The sequence below is a fragment of the Thermobia domestica genome, chromosome 16, assembly GCF_964235325.1.
Source record: "Thermobia domestica chromosome 16, izTheDome1.hap1.1, whole genome shotgun sequence".
In the NCBI taxonomy this organism is placed as follows: Eukaryota; Metazoa; Arthropoda; class Insecta; order Zygentoma; family Lepismatidae; genus Thermobia; species Thermobia domestica.
This window is the reverse complement of record NC_137469.1, coordinates 2,387,231-2,408,652: the sequence shown is the minus strand read 5'-3', so window position 1 is coordinate 2,408,652 and position 21,422 is coordinate 2,387,231. Positions and strand designations below refer to the sequence as shown.

At 35.8% G+C, this 21,422-nt stretch overlaps 1 protein-coding gene across 5 annotated transcripts in view; it reads left to right on the top strand.

The window, feature by feature from the left end:
- The window catches only part of LOC145672878 (uncharacterized), a 101,273-nt gene that overhangs the window by 41,150 nt on the left and 38,701 nt on the right, over positions 1–21,422 (top strand). For all 5 annotated transcript variants that reach the window (XM_081742061.1, XM_081742060.1, XM_081742059.1 and 2 more), the window contains one exon: positions 19,982–20,144. In XM_081742061.1, coding sequence (XP_081598187.1) covers positions 19,982–20,144 — 163 coding nt within the window. The remainder of the gene's footprint in view (positions 1–19,981; positions 20,145–21,422) is intronic.

The window sequence follows — 21,422 nt, the reverse complement described above, 5'->3', positions numbered from 1 at the left end:
TTCTGGCATGAATACTTCATGTCTCTATTGTTTTCATGTATGTGTATATATAATGGATAACAATTAAAACAGTGTAGCTATCTAATCATTAAAATGAATGATCATCTTCATAAAATTCTAGAATTTCTTTACACATTCTCTCACATAATGCCCACATTCAATGTACAAACTATATCTACTTTGCACAGCATACGTGTATGTTCATACCTTATATGCATATTCAATACATAAAAACTACATTAATAACTAAAACTAATAATTTTCATTTTCAAAAACTTCAGTTTTGTCTCACATTATCAAAATATTTAACCAGAAACGGCTCACAAATTGATGTACAAAACTGTCCATACTCCTTGCATCAACACACCATAGTGACATAGTTTCCTGCGGATATGTATATTTAGTAAATGGCAAATAAGCAGCATACCAACCTAATTACTAAAACAAGTCGTCTTCATTGTCAGAATGTTCTGATTCCCTTTCTACATTATCACAAGTTTGTCCCAGACATTGTCCACAAAATGATGTACAAAACAGACCATACTTCTTGCAAGAACACTTCATGCTTATACAATTTCCATGACAATTATAATGAATGATTTCCATCATATTCTCAGGAGCAGGTTTCCTGTCCATCATCACTGGAAAATACATTCCCTTATGTAGTCGCCATCCCCAATCTTCTGGTCGCATTTGGGAGGATAGACTCTTCCTTTCCATGATTTGGTAGTAAACACGCAGAGAATGATATTCAAGTGCATCAGGAGTAGGGGGAAGGTTTTCTGGTCGTACAAAATCTGTTGCTGTACTGATTTTGCTAGAAAACATTCTTATTCTTAAAGCAACAAGAGATTCATCTTCCTTGCATTCGTATAGCCTTGTTGTTGCCTGTTCTCCAGCACGAATAATTTCTTCTTTAAAGGCATTTTTAGAATTAAAAATAGAGATGGATTTCTGAAAGGCCTCATCGGAATTAGCTAGTTGTAATGCCACTTGTTTTCCTTTTCCAAAAAATCGTGATGTTGTATCACAACCAAGAAATACATGGATACATAGAAGATTGTTACAGAGTTCGCCAAGGTCTGTTTTCGTAGATTTAATGTCCCAAAGCCTAGTTTCTGTTTTATAAAACAAAGCATTCGTGTTTGACGGTGATAGACTTAGGAGAAGAATGAGCAGATCAGTATAATTTCCAACAACACAAGTATCTTGGTTTCGTGATTCTTGAATAGCTGTGTTGACTATCAGTGTGTCAGCATCCCTGTCTGAATACAAAACTTGAAATCCAACAGCAGAAAGCTCCAAACCCAATTTTCGAATTAGTCTCTCCCTTTTCATAGAAAGTTTCATTTCTGGAGAAAGGAGCACTTCAGGAGCGCTCAAACCTCTAGTTCTCCTTAGGTGTGTGCAATCCTTTATCGATGGACCACTAATGTAACCATCGAAAATAACTGAAGCGTCACTGAAGTGTGTCTTCATGTAAGAAACGTAGGACTCAAATACTGTTTTGAATGTCTGATTTACTGGCCAATTGACCTGGTAGAGCAACCACCCACCGTCAATCACATATTTACAAGACGTTGGTGTATTTGAAGGTGAACTTGTCATTTTCCATAAAGCATTAACCAGTGCTGATTTATTTGCTGGTCGTAGATTCTCATAATCTTCAAATAAAGTTCTTGGAACAGAACAAAGCTCATAGGAGAAAACGGTCTTCTAGATTCATGTTTCCTCTCATAGCAACAATTGCTAATCTTTGGAAAAGCTTGTTATGTTCCATACTGATTGATCCGGTAATCGTATGTATGGATTTCTTGTCTGCCATTGTAATGGCTTTATCCTTCTTCCAAAATATGAATGAGTCTGACGAATTTTCCTTCATTTTCAGTAAAATATTTTGTCCAACACATTTTGTTTTATCAACATTGACACGATCTTGGGCAGTTAAACCGTTCGTAATATTAATAAGTTCCTCTTCAGTTCGGAATGGCTGACATAATGTTAAGAAATCAAGTATTTTTTTTTTTTTTTTTTTTTTAGCCCTACTCATCCTCTTCAATGAAATATCTCTATGCTGGTTGGTGTGCTGCTTATTTGCCATTTACTAAATATACATATCCGCAGAAAACTATGTCAGTATGGTGTGTTGATGCAAGGAGTATGGACAGTTTTGTACATCAATTTGTGAGCCGTTTCTGGTTAAATATTTTGATAATGTGAGACAAAACTGAAGTTTTTGAAAATGAAAATTATTAGTTTTAGTTATTAATGTAGTTTTTATGTATTGAATATGCATATAAGGTATGAACATACACGTATGCTGTGCAAAGTAGATATAGTTTGTACATTGAATGTGGGCATTATGTGAGAGAATGTGTAAAGAAATTCTAGAATTTTATGAAGATGATCATTCATTTTAATGATTAGATAGCTACACTGTTTTAATTGTTATCCATTATATATACACATACATGAAAACAATAGAGACATGAAGTATTCATGCCAGAAACGTGATCTATTACTAATATAAATTAGTAACAATTGCCTGGAAGAAACTTATGATAATGTGGAAAACGGTGTAAACTTTGTAAAGACGAGGACAATTTTTTCAGTGAAGAGGTTGCTACACTGTTTTAATTCTTGCCTTTCAAATAGACATGTAGCGTTAACCATAACAAGGACTGAAGAAATATCGTAATTTTGAGCAATTTTTCACATCTTCTTTCATTTCAATGATGGATTATCTCGGTCTGTAGCGACATCTGAACGAAATCTCAGAAGTCATATTTCAACGAAATTTCGGAGGACTTTCCCCAAGGAGGTGAGTAGAAGATTTTTAATATGTAGCTAAATACACCTTGTTACACATCCTGGTTCAAAAATTATTTGTGTTGCAATTATTTACTGGTCAATCCGTATACTGCGTCTACTTAGCTTCTAGCAGGAACCTGAGAGAAAATCATATTATCGAAAATCGCACACCCAGTGCTACATAAATTCGACTAGCTCCGTTACTTTGTAAGATAAATGAACATAAGTACCCTCGTTGGAAAGCTAAGATCATGGGCTTTTACGTTTATTTCAAGAAATTTCTGCATATCTCTGTTAGTTTCTGAGTTATCTGCCAATAAAACATTATTGCCAATTTAAAAGGAAACTATGTTTTTAATAATCGCCGCCATTTTTCAATATGGCGGTGGTACATAGAGGTATGCAAACTTGCATCCCTTAAGGTATGCTATTATCTTGAAAATGGCGCAGGAACAAAGTTTTCAGCTTAAATCTGTGAGTAGATATTGTCATTTAAGTGTGAGTCGATGTCTCGGTGTGGCCGCCATATTGAATCCAAGATGGCGGACTTTCCTCAAGCATTACGAAAGCGGATTTTGAATATATTATTAGCAACGCTATTTGGAAGTGATAGACGAAGAAACCATTTGTGTTGCAATTATTTCCGGGTCAAACCGTATATTGCCTCTACTAAAAGGGTGACAAAATTCCTCTCCCTTTTTTATTTTTTATTATTTTTTAATTTATTTTTTGAAGGCAAAGGGATCAGGATTAAACTGTCTTTATTACAACGGCAATGTACTTTTACCTTATATTTATAAAATAATGTTAATAATTAGACTAAAAAGCTTCGGTTAGTGCAGTTTTATTTTCCATTCTATGTGACTCTCGCAATAAAACTGTTGCATCTCTTTACAAACAACATCTATATTTATAAAATGTTAATAAAATCTCGGTTCTTTGCCCAAAAATCCTCGATATTAATTAAATTACATCCTTCTAGATTTATTTTTTAATAGAGTGCACAGCCAAAACCTTCATATATTGTATAAAACCCGATATAAACAATTATAACGAAGAAACCATCTCTAAGATACACATTTAAATCCCCTATATAGTGCTTTCTTCCCAGATATATGAAATCGGTCACATTTTCCAACCTAACATCCCTCCAAGTTTTTCAAAACATAAATAAATACAAATGATTTAACTCTACCTCCCATTGCACGCTTCTCCCCTACGGAACACCTTACCACATTGTAACCCCGCGTAGCGTAGTCGCTAACGCTTTCGCCTTCGGTGCGAGCGGTCCTGGGTTCGATTTCCGGTGGGGGCACTTGGTTGAAAAAGTGTCAAAAGCTTTCTAAGGCCAGTAATCCTGAATGAGGTTTTCCTTATTTATACCAGGCGAATGCCGGGGTAGTACCTAATATATAGGTCCCTTCCCTTTCCCCGGATAGTGTGCTCGTCGAGGAACATTATCCCTCAGACGTGACGAGATAACATGGCCATAGATGCCAGAAATCTAAATTCTAAATCCTAACCTTACCACACCTATAGGACACCCACCTTACGTATTGAAAAATGTTATGCGTAAGACTAGTCTCATTAAGAAGAGGATATTCCTTCTCGTTTCCCTCTCTCGGCATCCACCATTGATACTCCAGTTATCTATTGCAGGATACAACCACTGATATAGCGTGGTATTAATATAATTTGCTTAGCCATAATGTAACCTAGTTACATAATGTAACACACGTGTTCAATTAACGGTCAAGATAAATTTAAACGTCCAGTACATATGAGACGTTCCAGTTACTAAGAGTGAACTCAACAAAAGCTTGTTTCCTGAAAATAAACTCTGAAAGGGTTACATAATCGTCCATTTATTTCGAAATTATGTTTTCTAAGAGAAAGAGAAACGATTATGGTTAGGAAGTATATTTCTCAACATCACCAGCATCTAAGGTCGTTTAAGCCCCTTACATATGAGGAATGACGTCCCTCGGCAATCACACTGCACGGAGAAGTACAGGTTGAAGGAAGCGGCCTGGGACATTAATGTAAGTATCATCCCGACATTTGCCTGATGTGAATGAGGAAAATCCAGGAAAAACATCATTCAGGATGACTGATCTAAAAAGACTTTTTACACCTTATCGACCAAGTGTTCCCACCGGGAATCGAACCCGGAACCACTCGCATAAACGGCGAGAGCGTTAGCGACTATGCTATGCGAGACCACGAAGAAAAGTGACTTCTACACATTATATATATGGCCACGACAATTTGCTGGCACAGAACAATTTGGAGTTACTACTTGAATACCTCAAATGTAATTCCCCAGAGTTCAAATTGCGCGTAACTTTTAAGTTCGCTGGGAAGTGTGGTGATAACTCCAGACTTGTGATATCTTTCTGTTCCTGGTATTCATAACGTGTCCCTGGTCCGCGCTATGTACTGCCGCTTTTTTTAAACCAAGGTCGTTATAGCAGTGCCGGATATATGACCTGGGATGGCATCATATTAAGGGCAAGGACATCCTTGTGTATATTCCTGCACGTTACTGTGACGAATGCGATCTGCCGAGACGTTATACTGCACCAACCCATATTGATTTCTTCTAATGGACGAAAATGATGCCAATACAGGCCGCAGGTGTTGAAGGAGTGTCTGAAACACAAGAATATCACACGTGTAAGTGGTCATCTTGCTCTCAGGTTCTTTTTTCCTATTGAAGGTGTCTGGGACGTCCGATTGCAACCCGAAATTCACACCTAGGATTCTGGAGAATCTCTGAACGCGTATTTATGCAAGAGTAGGATGCATTACAATAGGAATTGCTGACTGGTCTTATCCACAGTATTGCAACACGGTGTACAACTTACAAGCCGTTTGGATGATCAAACCTAATACTAAACATTTCTAGCGATGTGAAATCCACAGGATGAACCCTCAAAAGTTAGGTGACGTACAGTCGCTATTTGATGCGTTTGATGTATCATATGGCCTTCAGCCCTAGGTATCTCTCGCACATGTTTGCTTCCGCAGATCGGCACTGATCCTTTTTCTTCATTCGTACGGTGCTTCTTAACTTCTGGACATTAGTATATTAAAAATTCATCATTGGATGACCTTAATCATTAAATAATTTAATTATCATACGTTTTACTAATTAGGCATCTTAAAGAGCTTAAATTTTTAATGATTTTTTGAATAAAGGAGACATTTAGTTAGAAATAGCCATACTGGAGTTATAAAGATTGATTGATAGGAAATCCTATTTAAGGCCTTCATAAGGGATTTCCGGTTGTTGTGTCCTTATGACTTATGTGAAGAATCAAAGTATCGCAACTTTAAGGAAATTTAACGGAATCCGTTTTTCAGTAAGAAAATTTAAGTCCTTTTATTGTAAGCAAATGATAATGTGGTATGTCGTTAAATAATTGTGGGATATTTAAAGTACAGAACAGAAGGATGTGCTTTCAAATATTAATGAGTTACGCTTAGCTATTAATCTAAGACCTTCCTTAGTTCAAGCTCTCCTCATATGGTTATGTATCGAGATTCAGTTTGCTGCCATTTTGTGTAATTAGGCATTAAGTGCATTTAAGATTTGAATACAGCAAACATATCTTAATTGTTTATTAATTTGACGAATCAAATATTCCACATTCGAATATCAAAGAATACGTATGTTTGGAAAATATTTCAATATTCTAGAACACGACACTATAATATTATTTATTTAATAATCTCAAATATCTCCATACGATTAGCAGGGGCGGATCCAGGACCGACTTCTGGGGGGAGGGTGAGTTGTCATACTGCTACTTTTAAGGGCTCCAAACTTTGGGATGGGTTTTATTTATATATATAAAATAAGAAAGTTTCCTCTTCTGGGGGAGGGGCAATCGCCCCGATCGCCCCCTTCCCTGGATCCGCACCTGACGATTAGTATAAAAAATATACCATATATATTCAGCATTAATATATATATATATATATATATATAGAACGTTTCAAAAATTATGTCTGAAAACATTCTTGTGTCTATGCGATTATTCATTTTCATTTTTTATTTCCATTTTTAGCAAAATGAAGTATAAAATTTTTGTAAACAAATTTTTTGTTGTTGTTGTTGAGTTTGACGTCCCTTTTCAGCAGCGAGTCTATATGAGACGTGGACCTACTGATTAACGTGGAATCCGAACCACATGAGCTCCCGCCGGGAATCGAACCCGGGCCTCCCACGCCAGAGGCGCGTACGCTAACCGCTTAGCCACGGAGGAGCTCATGTAAACAGATTTAATGCTAAATATTTACTATATTACACTTTGATCCAAAAATTTTCCTCAAGTGAACATTTACTGACTAAAGTGAAATACAGCTACGCTATGTCAGGACCTACTCCTAAAGACCATTAATGTCGCGTTGCATTACGTTTGAAATCTACCTAACTACCTATCCCGCATACATATTTATGAATTCCAGATCCCCAATAAGTATCAGTAAATGCTCTAGTGATAGGACTAATATAAAAATAACGAAAAAGGACATCACGTAACCCAAAAATAGTATACAAAGGCTATTGGGGCAAACCAAAATTAAACAGGGTTCATACACTACCTGGAAAACCTGGAAATCTCAGGGAAATTGATTTTGGAAGAAAAAATCCTGGATGATTCAGGGAAATCGATCATATCTAGTAAAAAAACCTGGAAATATCAGGGAAATTTGAGTTCAATATTTTTGTATATTTTGAATGTATTCAAGTATGGAACAAAAGTATTCACTTATTAATTCCTCTAGTAGGCTTCTTAACGTAATAGTTTTTCAACTTAAATTTTATTTATTTTAATAATTTATATTTTGTGACTCAATATTTAATTGCAATCGTTCATTGGGGAGGAGGGTGGCCATTCCTAAATATATGACTATATTATTCATAAAATTTATGTGTTCTCTTATTGTTAGTTTCTTCCACTAGGCCTGGAAATTGCAAAATTAATACCTGGAAAATTCAGGGAAATTGAGTTCAATATTTTTGTATGAACCTTGTTAAACTGATAACTTAAACTTAGCATTTCAATTATCTATATTTTCTCAGACTACAAAAAAATTAACATTTTCTTGTTATACTTCTTTACTTTCCAACAAAACTCTGTTTTTGCATAGGAAATCCATACTTTTGTAGGAAAAACTGACTGAACTTTCGGGAGAACCCCGACGAATGTAGAAGCTTCAAATCAAGAGGCTATGTGTGGTATATACCAGGGAAGCAAGAAAGTTCGTGCGCTTTCTAACCATTCCTGCGTCCATTTGGCTGCTGCGGCGACATCTGGCGCCGTAGCATGAACGTTTTGACTGTTTGGAAAAGCTTATTCATTGACGCATCAGCCACGATGAATACAACAACGCATTTGTTAGTGTGGTGTGTAAAAATCACTCGTGATCCTGTCAGTGTCAAATGAAGTTCTTAGAGCTTATTTGCTTTACGATTTTAAATTGGGGACAAATGGTGCAGAAGCAGCTAGAAAAATATGTGTTGCGTTTGGAGAGGGTGTAATAAGTAAACGTACAGCACAAAAATGGTTCCAGACCTTTCCAACTGGTAACGAGGCCTTGCAAGATAAGCCTCGCTCTGGGAGGCCTAAATCAGTGGATATGGACCACCTGAAGACCGCTATTGAAGATGATTCCAGTCAAACATGTGAGGAACTTGCTCAACGATTCGAGGTAAGCAGGAAAACCATTCGGGTAAGCCTGCATCAGTTGGGGAAGACCTGGAAACTAGGTCAATTCGTCAATCACCAGCTGACCGCTACAAGCCAAGTTCTAAGACTGAATATCTGTTCATCTTTGTTGACGAGACACAAAATCTGTCCAATTTTGGACCGTATATTAACTTGTGACGAGAAGTGGGTCATGTATGACCATAAAAAAGGTCATACCATTGACTATCACTGAATGATCCGAAGCCTTTGACTGCAAAACCGAACATCCATCAACGCAAGGTTTTGCTCTGTGTTTGGTGGACTACAAACGGTATCGTGCACTACGAATTCTTGGAACGTAGTAATACAGTTACCAAAGATGTGTACTCATCACAACTGAGAACGGTAGCCACCAAACTGACCCAGAAACAGCCAGCACTAGTGAACAGAAGAGGTGTGCTCTATCACCAGGACAACGCGCACCCTCACACCGCAAAACAGACGCTGGAGGTAATCTCAGAACATGGTTGGGAGCTTCTACTTCATCCTCCCTACTCCCGAGATGTCGCCCCTTTGGATTACAATTTTGCTACCTACCGTTTCCCTTGGGTGCTGGCTCACGAAGAACTCCCTAAGAAAACAGCTGATAACAATCCTGGTCCAGGCTTATACTCTGTTGGGCGCAGATTGATAATGTTGAAATGTAAACAGTGATTTGACATGAGCCACGTTGATGCTTTTGAGACTCAGGTTGTGTTATACTTACTTTTGCGTATGCACACGCATACATACACGTAACAGGCAAGCCGTCTGCTCGCAGGAATTCACACACACATGAATGAAGACGGTGATATTTACTTAGGTAAATTCCTATTTATTGAGTATGGATATATGTGGGTACGGAACAAAATATATATATATATATATATATTAACAACACACAAAATTCTCACTTGGCAGAGCTAGATGCTCGAACAGAAGAAATTGCTCTACGGCAATCGAATAAGCAAAATGAAGAATAAACTTTTAACACTGCATGGTAAATGTAAATATGCACACACTCTATATGAACACTAGAAACATAGCCCTTGTTTGAATATCACTAGCACTATATATTCACTCTTCGTATTATACTAAGATTTTCACTATGTGATGCTGACGAGGGGAAAAGGGGGGAATACTGCTGATTGAGGTATCTTGATTCCTAAAAGACGTTACATCTCCAGAAGGTATTTGTTATCTTTCTTCACATCCTGAATATATTAATGTAGCACTAAAGAATTCTTCATACTATCCTTCTATACGGTGTCTTGCACTGCCTATTCCTCTAGCATGGTTTTTCACACTCTTGCTACAACGGATTCTCCTTGCTAACTAACCCCTCACTTCTGCTCACACTTGGAAATAACCCGTTTCGATAGTTAGGGTTGGCAATGCACCATGTAAAATAATAAAGAAAATGTTAATGTTTTCCGCATTCATAGACAATGCCAATGGGTTGATTTTATAATAAAGAATACTGGCAACATTTGATTTGATCCCGTGGGAAAGAAGCTTGGAAATAATAGTTGAAAAAGTGTAGCAGTCTTAACTAATAAATTCTTCCCATGGTTATAGATTTTTATGCACTGCTGTTATAGGTAAAATTGTTCAGTGAAAAGAAGCGAAAGATAGTAATTGTGTGTATGAGTCATCCCACCTACGACTCCTGAAGGATAGGAACGTTTGTTCTCACGGCAGGACGGATGACGTAATACGAAAGCATGAGAACACGATAAATACAATATCATTCATACACAATATCAACTTCGTATCCAAAATATTCCCAATGTTAATAAATGTAATTAAGAAAAACGTACATGCAAAACGGTCATGGTGACGAAGACTATAAGTTGGAAACTATTTTACAAAAAGAAAAAAAATAAGTTCGCTACGACGAAATACTCTGTTGAGACGATGAGCGTTGCATTGAAAAACAACAACTTCTTTGTTCTATCGTGAGAAGCGATAAGAACGACTGAAGAACACCTGCATACACAGAACGAGTTGAAATTCTCACCAAAAGAGAAATAGCTTTTAGTTGAGTAAAATAATAATTTCGTTGCATGAATAAAAGTTAAAAAGAAATACACTGGTCGTCCAAAAACATAGTTTTGTGGCCGGGCAGACAGTCACTACTTGGCGATCCGCAAGGGAACAACACATTACGAGTTAGCGAAGTAATGTGTTGAGAATCCTGAGTAAACACACATGGCAAAACAAGTTTTGAGGTTGTGGCTTCTTTTCCAAAATACGGAGTTGGCAACACTGTTCTTGGTTCACTGGGTATGGAGGATTATGGGGGAAAACACTGGTAACACTATTTTTCGATAGACACTATTCGCAGTGAATAACGAAAATAATATTGATTTCTCGCTATGAATCACTAGGGCTATTTATTTCGTTTAGAACACTGTTGATCCAGATGCATGACTATCAGTTGATTCCAGATTCCATGAGATGTTCCTGAAAATTCCATATCCAGATGTCTTCTTTCTTCTGCGAGGAAAGTTCCAATCGGTGAAATCCAGTCTTCTTGACAATTGAGGTTATGGGGTGCGAAGACAATTATAGCACATAAGTGAAAACCTTTTTTTTTTTTTTTTTTTTTTTTCCACACTGAGAATAAATATTCTCGCTTCACTGTGAACATTTGCTTTAAAATATGCTTTGGTATATTCACTATTTGTTTGTGATGCGTATAACACTTTGGGCTAAACTGATTACGTGAAAACGAACACGTGGTTTTACCTGTATATGTGAAAATGTTTATAGGGCTATACAGTTTTGTTTCTATTTATTTATTTTTATATATATATTTAGTTCGTCAGTTTTTTTTTTTTTTTTTCAAAAGTATTCATGCTTGAATAGTTAAAATATTTAAATAAAAATTGACAAGTATAGATAAAATGTAATAATAGAAAACGCTAAATATTTTCAAAATACTGGAATATATCGAGTGAATATGTTAACTTCAAAGAGAATTTTAAAAAATCGATTTATTAATCTGATTATGAATAATCGTAAAATATAGGTTAATTCACCTGTGAACGGATGTTAAATCTTAACAATCCTAAAAGTTCAGACGAATAAACATTCGTGAGATAATTTTGTGTGAACTGTGATAACACAAAATCTTGCATACGAATAAACAAAAAATTTAAATTCCCAAAATATGGGTAAGACACACATATATACCTTCAACAAAGAAGAATTCTTTTGAAAAACATTTACGAGTTATTTCTTCATCCAAGTGTATCCAAAACACTCTACGAGTTCGCATGCCAGTACGTATATATCTCGTTGAATCGTTTTAACTAATCTCACCCATTAACTGATGAAGATGCCAGGTTCCATCTAAACAGTTCGTTAGTCTTATTAAAGTAAACTAGTTAACCATTATCGAAAAATACATATAAAAGAATATTCATTAGTCTTTATGTGGTAGTGAGATGTTACACAAGACGTCGGTAGAACATAATCATGTTCAAAACAAAATATAAGAATGTAAAGGAATACTGATCTTGAGTACTTCCAAGGAAATTCTTGAAGTCCAGCCCCTAATGCTTATAACAGGATAATGAAATTTTGTTAACACAAAATCAACAATACATGACAACAATATATAGGCATATTATAAATGCAATCATCTCTCATGATGCAAAATTCCATCGTAAACAAACGCCTAGCCTGGGCGTAATGGATGCTCATCGGCACTTCCATAATGTCCACAAAGTCTGCAATAGTATATTTCAACATGTTCATCAATGACACATGTATATTTATCGTAACATTCACATTCGCCATCTCGAATTGTGATTTAACTAACGTATGCCTAAAACAAAATCCTATTAGCAATTCATTGTATAGAAGTACAATAACAAGTAATTCCTTAGGATACCAAGATAAAGACACAAGATGTAAACGTTCCTGAAATATTCATTATCGATGAAAATAGGACGCTGTAAGTCGAAACATTGAAATAAGATAAAGACTTTAATAATATTTCTCGAATAATTTTTTTAACTTTTCAGCTGTAAATCTAAATAAATGGTTAACAACAAGAATATTAACGTGAATATTATTTCACCTAGATAGATTTTAAATTTCGGCATCGACAAAATTAATGGAAACTAGTTGGCATGGTATGAGTAATTAGTTCTTCAAATTGTATGCGCTCTTGTTCCACTAAATAGACAAAAGTTACGATTACTGAAATGCAATAAAAGAAATATTTGAAATATATCACAATACATGCTAACATAGTCTTAAAATACATGAGACAAAATATCATATACGAATATTTCACAAAATCAAAATATCAGTTACACAGAAATACTTCAGATTCTTCGTGGAAATCTGTTGAAATATGAAAATAGCATCAATACGTATGGTAAATTCACAAATATTGAAATATTCATCAAGCATAAAATACATTATAAAAGTAATACAATGAAACATCACTAAATTTTAATATTCAATATACACAGAAACATATGTCTAAAATACAGGATACGAATACACAGGTTACAACGAAATCTCAATGTGTGCATCAAGGAAGAAGAAAATTTCCAATAATTACCGAATGATGGGTTAATTACTGGGGTGTCCAAGTATTTCATGGTTCACCACGCCATGTCTACCTAGAATGTAGCTTGGAAAATAAATTTAATCATCCCTTATTAATGTACCCTAAAATTCCTTCCCGAAGAATCGGTCGTATCAAGATGCTAAAGAAGCAAAAAGAAATGTTAATAAGAAACCCAAATAGATTGGTTAGATTCCAAAAGAAATGTTTAGTTACGGTGAATACCGCAACCGAAGGATACGGCCGTACGTCTTGAATACATATCTTCTTGTGTTTCCTATGACAAGGAAAAAACTACGTAAAATCTTAATGTAAAACATCTTAAGACTAAACAGTCTACACTGTTTGACATATCTCGATATAGAACATCAATGTACCATATTAGACACATTTGTACCATGTTCTGCAAACAAACTTAATCATATTAAAAGTTAAAACTTTAATAAAAAGTCTGCTGAATCTGCCCCCCCCCCTTTTTTTTTTCTTCCAAAATAGGCCTCTTCTCATTAGAAGTCCTCCAGTCAAGTTCGGAACAATCAGTTTGACAAATGAAGGTTGCCAGTAAGAAGTGTTGAAATAATATTTCAACAAAGGATCTCCTAAATATAAAGATAACAAACGGGTGTTAAATTATTGGTATGAACTTGCTTTACTTGGGAATCATCTTTCGGATGACCATCCACACCTTCCTTTTCTGTTTCCTCATTGAGTTTGGATAAATGAAATTTCCCACTAGGAGTAAGCGAAGTAAGATTATTGGAAGTGTCAGGTGTTACTAAATTTAAATCTTGTAAAATGTGTTCTGGGAGTTGCCTTTGTGCCAAAGTTAACCAAATTTTGCGGGTTTCAGGCGTCGGATTCCAAAGTTTTGTCCTGTCCATTGAGTGCAAACCTATATATTCACCTGTTGTGGATCAATAAGTATTAATATAAAGTTTAAGAATCTACAAATACACTAAGTTATACCTAAGTAACCTGAAAACGAAAATTGAACATTAAATCTAGTTTTCCTGAAAGTCAGAGTCTCGTTCGTTACGATGATTTGACCTTTTATAATCATGTTCGTTATTCCTATTCTGCTTATCATTATCACGAGCGTAAAATGGTTTATTACCTCTACCTTTCTTATTTCGGTTGTCATTTCTTCGATCTTTGGAATTACCATTACGTGGTTGTGGTCGTTTATTGTAATTGTGGTGGTTACGATTCTGATTTTGCTCGTGGTTAGTGTTCTGATTACGAGAACGTGGTCGTCGATCGTTGTTGTCACGATCATTTGCATGTCCCCTGTTCCAATTACCGTTTCTTTGTGCCTTAGTATTATTAACTTTCTGATTGTAATACCTATTTTGATTATTGTTACCATAACCGAAAGATCTCTGACAATTTTTAAAAGTTTGATTCTGTCTATTATTAGAATTGTTACCCTGTGAATGTTTTTCCTCTCTAGTTTGTTGGAAATACAATGTTTCTAATTTCTGAATAGACGCTAAAAATTCCCTAATATTAGTGCAAGAATGTAAATAAAGTTCCGTACGAAATCTCTGAGGTAACATATGTATAATGTCTGTTAATATCAAATTCTCTGGTAATTGCGGTGTCAATTCTCTAAGTTTATTAAACTGATCTAAAGCAAAAGCATGTACTGAATCATGAGTCTTAGGATTGAATCGAGTTGCTTTACAAGCTGACAGCCTGTGCTGTATCGTCGCGTCTCCAGCGAAAGATTCGACTAGCGCTTTTTTAACTTCTTCTAAAGTTTTAAATTCCTCATTACGTGTATAGTACCAGCTTAAGGCTACACCCTCCAATACATGAGGTATGGCTTGTACTAAGGCTTTTTCTGACAATTTTGCAACTTCCGCGGCTAATGCTAACTTGCGCAAATATGTATGTACTGACTCAGTAGCGGGATCACCTTTAAACGTAGGCAAATACGCAATAATTTTCGGTGTAAGGTGGTCTTTTAATTTAGTTGTTTGTACTTCTCTATATCTAGTTTCACGATTATTACGTCTAAAATTTCTATTAGTAATGAGCTTAACATGAATTTCGTCACTGCTACTAACTTCACTATGTTCGGTGTAAGCTGAATCACTGTTAGATTGGTATCCAGTTCTAACATGAATGTCACTATCGATATTAGGTTCCGATTCCCGTGATTTGTTTTCGATTCTTTCTACTTTTTGGTATACTAACGCCAAATCGTGCCTAATTTCTCCTATTTCATGCTGTGCTGTTTTAATTTCGGCGTTGTTCTCGAAAGTCTGTTCATTTTTAACTTTGACGTGATAATCTAAGTGTCTAATCTCTTGGTAACACATCTGAAGTGACCCTTCGTTCTTTCGAACCTGTTCTTTTAAATCTACGACTTCGTCGTGTATTTCGTCTAAGTGACTCTCAGTTTCTCTGTGCGCTACGAGACAACGTTCTTTATTAGCGTTACAAATGGTGTGATTAGCCTCTATCTGTCCTTGTGTCAATTCTAACCTTTCGGATATACCCCTTAAATGATTTGTGTTTTTGGTTACTTTCATTCCCATTGAATGTACATCGCGGACTATAAGTTCTATGTTATCTCTATTCTGTTGAATAGCTATTGTATTGTGTTCGATTCCCCTCTGAACTCTTTCAATATTTTGATCTACTTTGTTCTCTAATGCTTGTATTCTATCAGTTATTTTGGTAGTTCCTTCATCGCATTTAATTTCAACTGCTTCTATTTGTACCTGTAATTTGGCAAGATTCTCTTCCTGACTATCTAATTTTTCTCTTATGTCTGCAAAGTTTTCCTTGTTCTCAATCAGTGCCTGTTCTTGTCTATCTAATTTTTCTTCTTGCCTATCTAATTTTTCTTCCTGCCTATCTAATTTTTCTTCCTGCCTATCTAATTTTTCTTCGGTTTTCTGAAAATGTTCTCTATTTTCTGCTTGCATTTGTTGCAGTATTTTAAGTAAATCAACTTGTTGGTGAGCCATAATGAAAATACAATTACTAATCGCAAATAATAAATGTAAATAAAATTCAAATAAAATACATACGCTACGGAACACAATATGAGTACGAAAATACTAAATTTTACTATTATTATTTGTATTGGGACAACCTGTAAAAAGAAAATATGATTAGCAAAATTTCCTGTTTCAATATTATTAATACTTATTCATATGTAACTACTGTCTCCATGCACAAATCACTGACGGTCTTGGCTCGTGTCGCTAGTTAGGGCGTCATTAAAATTGCTACCTACCGTTTCCCTTGGGTGCTGGCTCACGAAGAACTCCCTAAGAAAATAGCTGATAACAATCCTGGTCCAGGCTCATACTCTGTTGGGCGCAGATTGATAATGTTGAAATGTAAACAGTGATTTGACATGAGCCACGTTGATGCTTTTGAGACTCAGGTTGTGTTATACTTACTTTTGCGTATGCACACGCATACATACACGTAACAGGCAAGCCGTCTGCTCGCAGGAATTCACACACACATGAATGAAGACGGTGATATTTACTTAGGTAAATTCCTATTTATTGAGTATGGATATATGTGGGTACGGAACAAAATATATATATATATATATATATATATATTAACAACACACAAAATTCTCACTTGGCAGAGCTAGATGCTCGAACAGAAGAAATTGCTCTACGGCAATCGAATAAGCAAAATGAAGAATAAACTTTTAACACTGCATGGTAAATGTAAATATGCACACACTCTATATGAACACTAGAAACATAGCCCTTGTTTGAATATCACTAGCACTATATATTCACTCTTCGTATTATACTAAGATTTTCACTATGTGATGCTGACGAGGGGAAAAGGGGGGAATACTGCTGATTGAGGTATCTTGATTCCTAAAAGACGTTACATCTCCAGAAGGTATTTGTTATCTTTCTTCACATCCTGAATATATTAATGTAGCACTAAAGAATTCTTCATACTATCCTTCTATACGGTGTCTTGCACTGCCTATTCCTCTAGCATGGTTTTTCACACTCTTGCTACAACGGATTCTCCTTGCTAACTAACCCCTCACTTCTGCTCACACTTGGAAATAACCCGTTTCGATAGTTAGGGTTGGCAATGCACCATGTAAAATAATAAAGAAAATGTTAATGTTTTCCGCATTCATAGACAATGCCAATGGGTTGATTTTATAATAAAGAATACTGGCAACATTTGATTTGATCCCGTGGGAAAGAAGCTTGGAAATAATAGTTGAAAAAGTGTAGCAGTCTTAACTAATAAATTCTTCCCATGGTTATAGATTTTTATGCACTGCTGTTATAGGTAAAATTGTTCAGTGAAAAGAAGCGAAAGATAGTAATTGTGTACATGAGTCATCCCACCTACGACTCCTGAAGGATAGGAACGTTTGTTCTCACGGCAGGACGGATGACGTAATACGAAAGCATGAGAACACGATAAATACAATATCATTCATACACAATATCAACTTCGTATCCAAAATATTCCCAATGTTAATAAATGTAATTAAGAAAAACGTATATGCAAAACGGTCATGGAGACGAAGACTATAAGTTGGAAACTATTTTACAGAAAGAAAAAAAATAAGTTCGCTACGACGAAATACTCTGTTGAGACGATGAGCGTTGCATTGAAAAACAACAACTTCTTTGTTCTATCGTGAGAAGCGATAAGAACGACTGAAGAACACCTGCATACACAAAACGAGTTGAAATTCTCACCAAAAGAGAAATAGCTTTTAGTTGAGTAAAATAATAATTTCGTTGCATGAATAAAAGTTAAAAAGAAATACACTGGTCGTCCAAAAACATAGTTTTGTGGCCGGGCAGACGGTCACAATTTATTCTTGGCGATAGACAACTTTATGCGTGGAAGGCAGTTCAAGACTGAACAAGACGTCAAAAATGCAGTTGCTGAGTTTTTCGAGTCTCGGGAATAAATATTCTACAAAATTGGCATTTACAACCTTGTTGAGCGCTGGGAGAAGGTTGTAGAAGCAAATGGAATCTATTTTGCCGAATAAATAAACCGTTAAAACCTTGTCATTGACAGTTTTCTTTCATAGTATAAAAGCGCACGAACTTTCTTGCTTCCCTGGTACATCAAATAAGTACTAAAAATATCTTCGAAGGATCATAGAAACTCCCTGTAAGAAACACAATTTTGTCTTCGCACCTTGCTGAACTATTGCAGACTTTGTTTGAAGCAAAAACGGAACAGTGCCGTAGCGTTCAATTAACCAAAAATCCCGTATAACGTAATATGTACCACATACACCCATGCATTGTAAAGAAGATATCTATAAAACTGACTCATTTTAAGGTTTTTATATCTGGAGACTCAACGAAAATTATCTGATTTCGTAGTTCGGTATCGTATCAATATATAGCATGTCTCTTATTATAAAATCTCAAGAAGATATGGATTATTTCTTTAAGGTACTTTTTAAGTGGGCTATGGAATTGTGTCTCGAAAGTAAGAGAGTGAGAAAGATAATTCCAGATTTATCTATAATTCTAGAAAAATCAGATGGAGGACAAAAAAAAAAAAAAAAGCGATAAAGCGTAAACAGTTCAATATTCAGATTATTTAAAATATGAAATTGCGAGGAAAAATAAAAAAGTAAAGTGACTTCTGAGAAAAAGTAGATTTATTCTAACGATAGAAAACTGAAACATACATTATTTTTCTATATAATCTCCCTGTACTTCAAAGCACTTTTCCCAACGTCTCACAAGTTTTTTTTAATTCCGTCGAAAAAATAATTTTTCGGTTGCACCCAGTGACGGATCCAAGGGGGGGCTATAGGGGCTACAGCCCCCCTTGACGCTCAGATATACACTGGGTAAAATGGGCTTCAATCCTCATTTATACTGGATAAAACGGCAAAATATGGTTCAGCCCCTCCCTTAACCATATCCTGGATCCGCCCCTGGTTGCACCTGTAACCAATTTTGCGCTGCGTGAATGACTTCTGCATCGGTTGCAAATCTTATTTCCCTGAGCACTTCCTTCAATGGTCCAAACATATGAAAATCGTTTGGAGCCAGGACTGGATTGTATGGCGAATGTTCCAGCAATTCGAACTCCTTTATTGGACCCACCTTGCGCACACTTCCTGAAACCTTAGCGTGTCGCGTAAGATGGAATACGCTGAACCATGACTGATATGTAAAGTATTGGCGATTTCGTCTACTGTGATCCGTCTGTTTTCCATCACCATATCCTCAACGACTTTCAAATTATCCTCAGTCGTTAACGTCGATGGCCTGCCCAATCTTTGCTCGTCACATAAAGAAATTCTTTCCTGTTTGAAACGCTCTATCTATTCGTAGATATTGCTTCGCGATAAACAGCTGTCCCCATACTGCGCTTGCATTCGACGAATAATTTCCGAAGATTTAACACCTGCAAACAAAAAGAAAATCACTGCTCTCATTTCCTCCTTGGTGCAGATCGCCAATGGAGCTGAAATGCTTAACGGCCTGCTACACTCCAACGACTAATGCAGGAATACGTGCGACACGTTGTCTCGAAGTGTTGCCAATTACACTCATTCAGCGCTGGATACTAGCAGTGTTGCAATCCCTGAAAGATAAATTGCAAATGTCCCTTTACTTTTTGACTTCTTCTCGTACATTTAAACATAGAATATGAACCACCTATGTTCTCACCGACAATCGAATCCTCGTTTCTCGTATCAAATGAATCCCAAATTATCTTCTTATAAGAATCATTGGTTGTATATGTACTTACAGTATTGTGTTTTCTTCCAGCTAGTACAGTGTTTATTCCGAGGACTGAAATTTTTCAGAAGTAACTAATAGACTGTGTTTCGTTTCTTTTCCAGATTATTTGTTTGTTGAACACAGGAGAAATCACTATATGGGATCTGGCTACCGAAGCATGGGTTTACACTTCAAGACAGTTCTCTGAAATTCGATACCAAAATCCCTGTTGGCTTTTCCGTGATCTCATGTTCTGTTCCACACTCACCTCAAGGAGTTTGTTAGGTAGAAAAAACATAAAGGACAGAATTGTAATCAATAGCTTATCTTGTAAACGTCAGTATTTTATGAATATGCTTACTGTTTCAACGGTGATTTTCGTCTTCATCAGTGGTATAGCGCTTGTCTCTGGTGCGTAAGGTTTCTGGTTCGATCCCCGCCGAAGTAAGCTTGTGGTGGACAACATTGTGTCTGTGGGTTTTCTCGGGGTACTCCCGTTTCCTCCCACTTTCTTCATTTCACCATTATAATCATTTCTAATCATCACCGTCTCCTTTACCCTAACCGGCATAATCGTGGGACGTAAAACTTAAAAGATTTCATTTCGTTTTCGAACTTGAGATACAATCAATTCTTGTTGTCATATTTGCCGGATTCTTTGCCTCATTTATTTCCAGTTATTTTCCGCCATGTTATTTTTGTCTACAATTTTTGACAACCCCTATAATCTTCTGACACAACCGAGTTTTTTTTAGCAAGTGTTGACCATCGTCTATTTTTTCTTTTTTTACCGTTTTCTAAAGCTGCATTGTGTCACTCACAAAATTCGAACTTAACAATTAGTATTTCAGAGTTAATTTAGTATTCCAAATGTCCAAAGATATATAATATCGACTCTTACAAGATAAGTCTTTGATTATAATCATAATTAAATTATATTTTCATTGATGTCTTTAAGCATAGAACAGAGAACTCAACCCAAGAACATGATATCCACATTTTGTGCTCAGCGCATCTACGAAATATTGTAGATCCAGATTGAGTAGATTGGGCATCTAATGAAGTTTTCTGATGTTTTTCATAGCTAGTACTAAGCGGCATCTTCAATATTGTGTGGCTAATATTTTAAACCGAGAAAATTTTTGTTATGCGAATTCTTCTTTCACGCTAATACATAAATAATAATAATAATAATAATAATAATAATAATAATAATAATAATAATAATAATAAAGTACGATTGTTCAAATATGAGAGCGCTTACTTCTAAATTCTAGTTTGTATCTGTTTTTGATAGGGTCGAAGTTCGTAGATTTTGTCGCATTCTCCTGTTTTCTCCCGGTTTGTATTCTATCAATTATTTATTACCACTTACTCGCATCATTTATCGCCCGTCACTTTTTCTTTAGGGCATAACTAGGAGTGGGCGATCACTTTTTTTTCCTATCTCACTAAGTGAATCCAGAGATGGTAATTTAATATTCATTTCAAATATTCCTCTCTCTCTCTCTCTCTCTCTCTCTCTTCTATTACTATTACGAATGAGTAACATACAATGGTTTA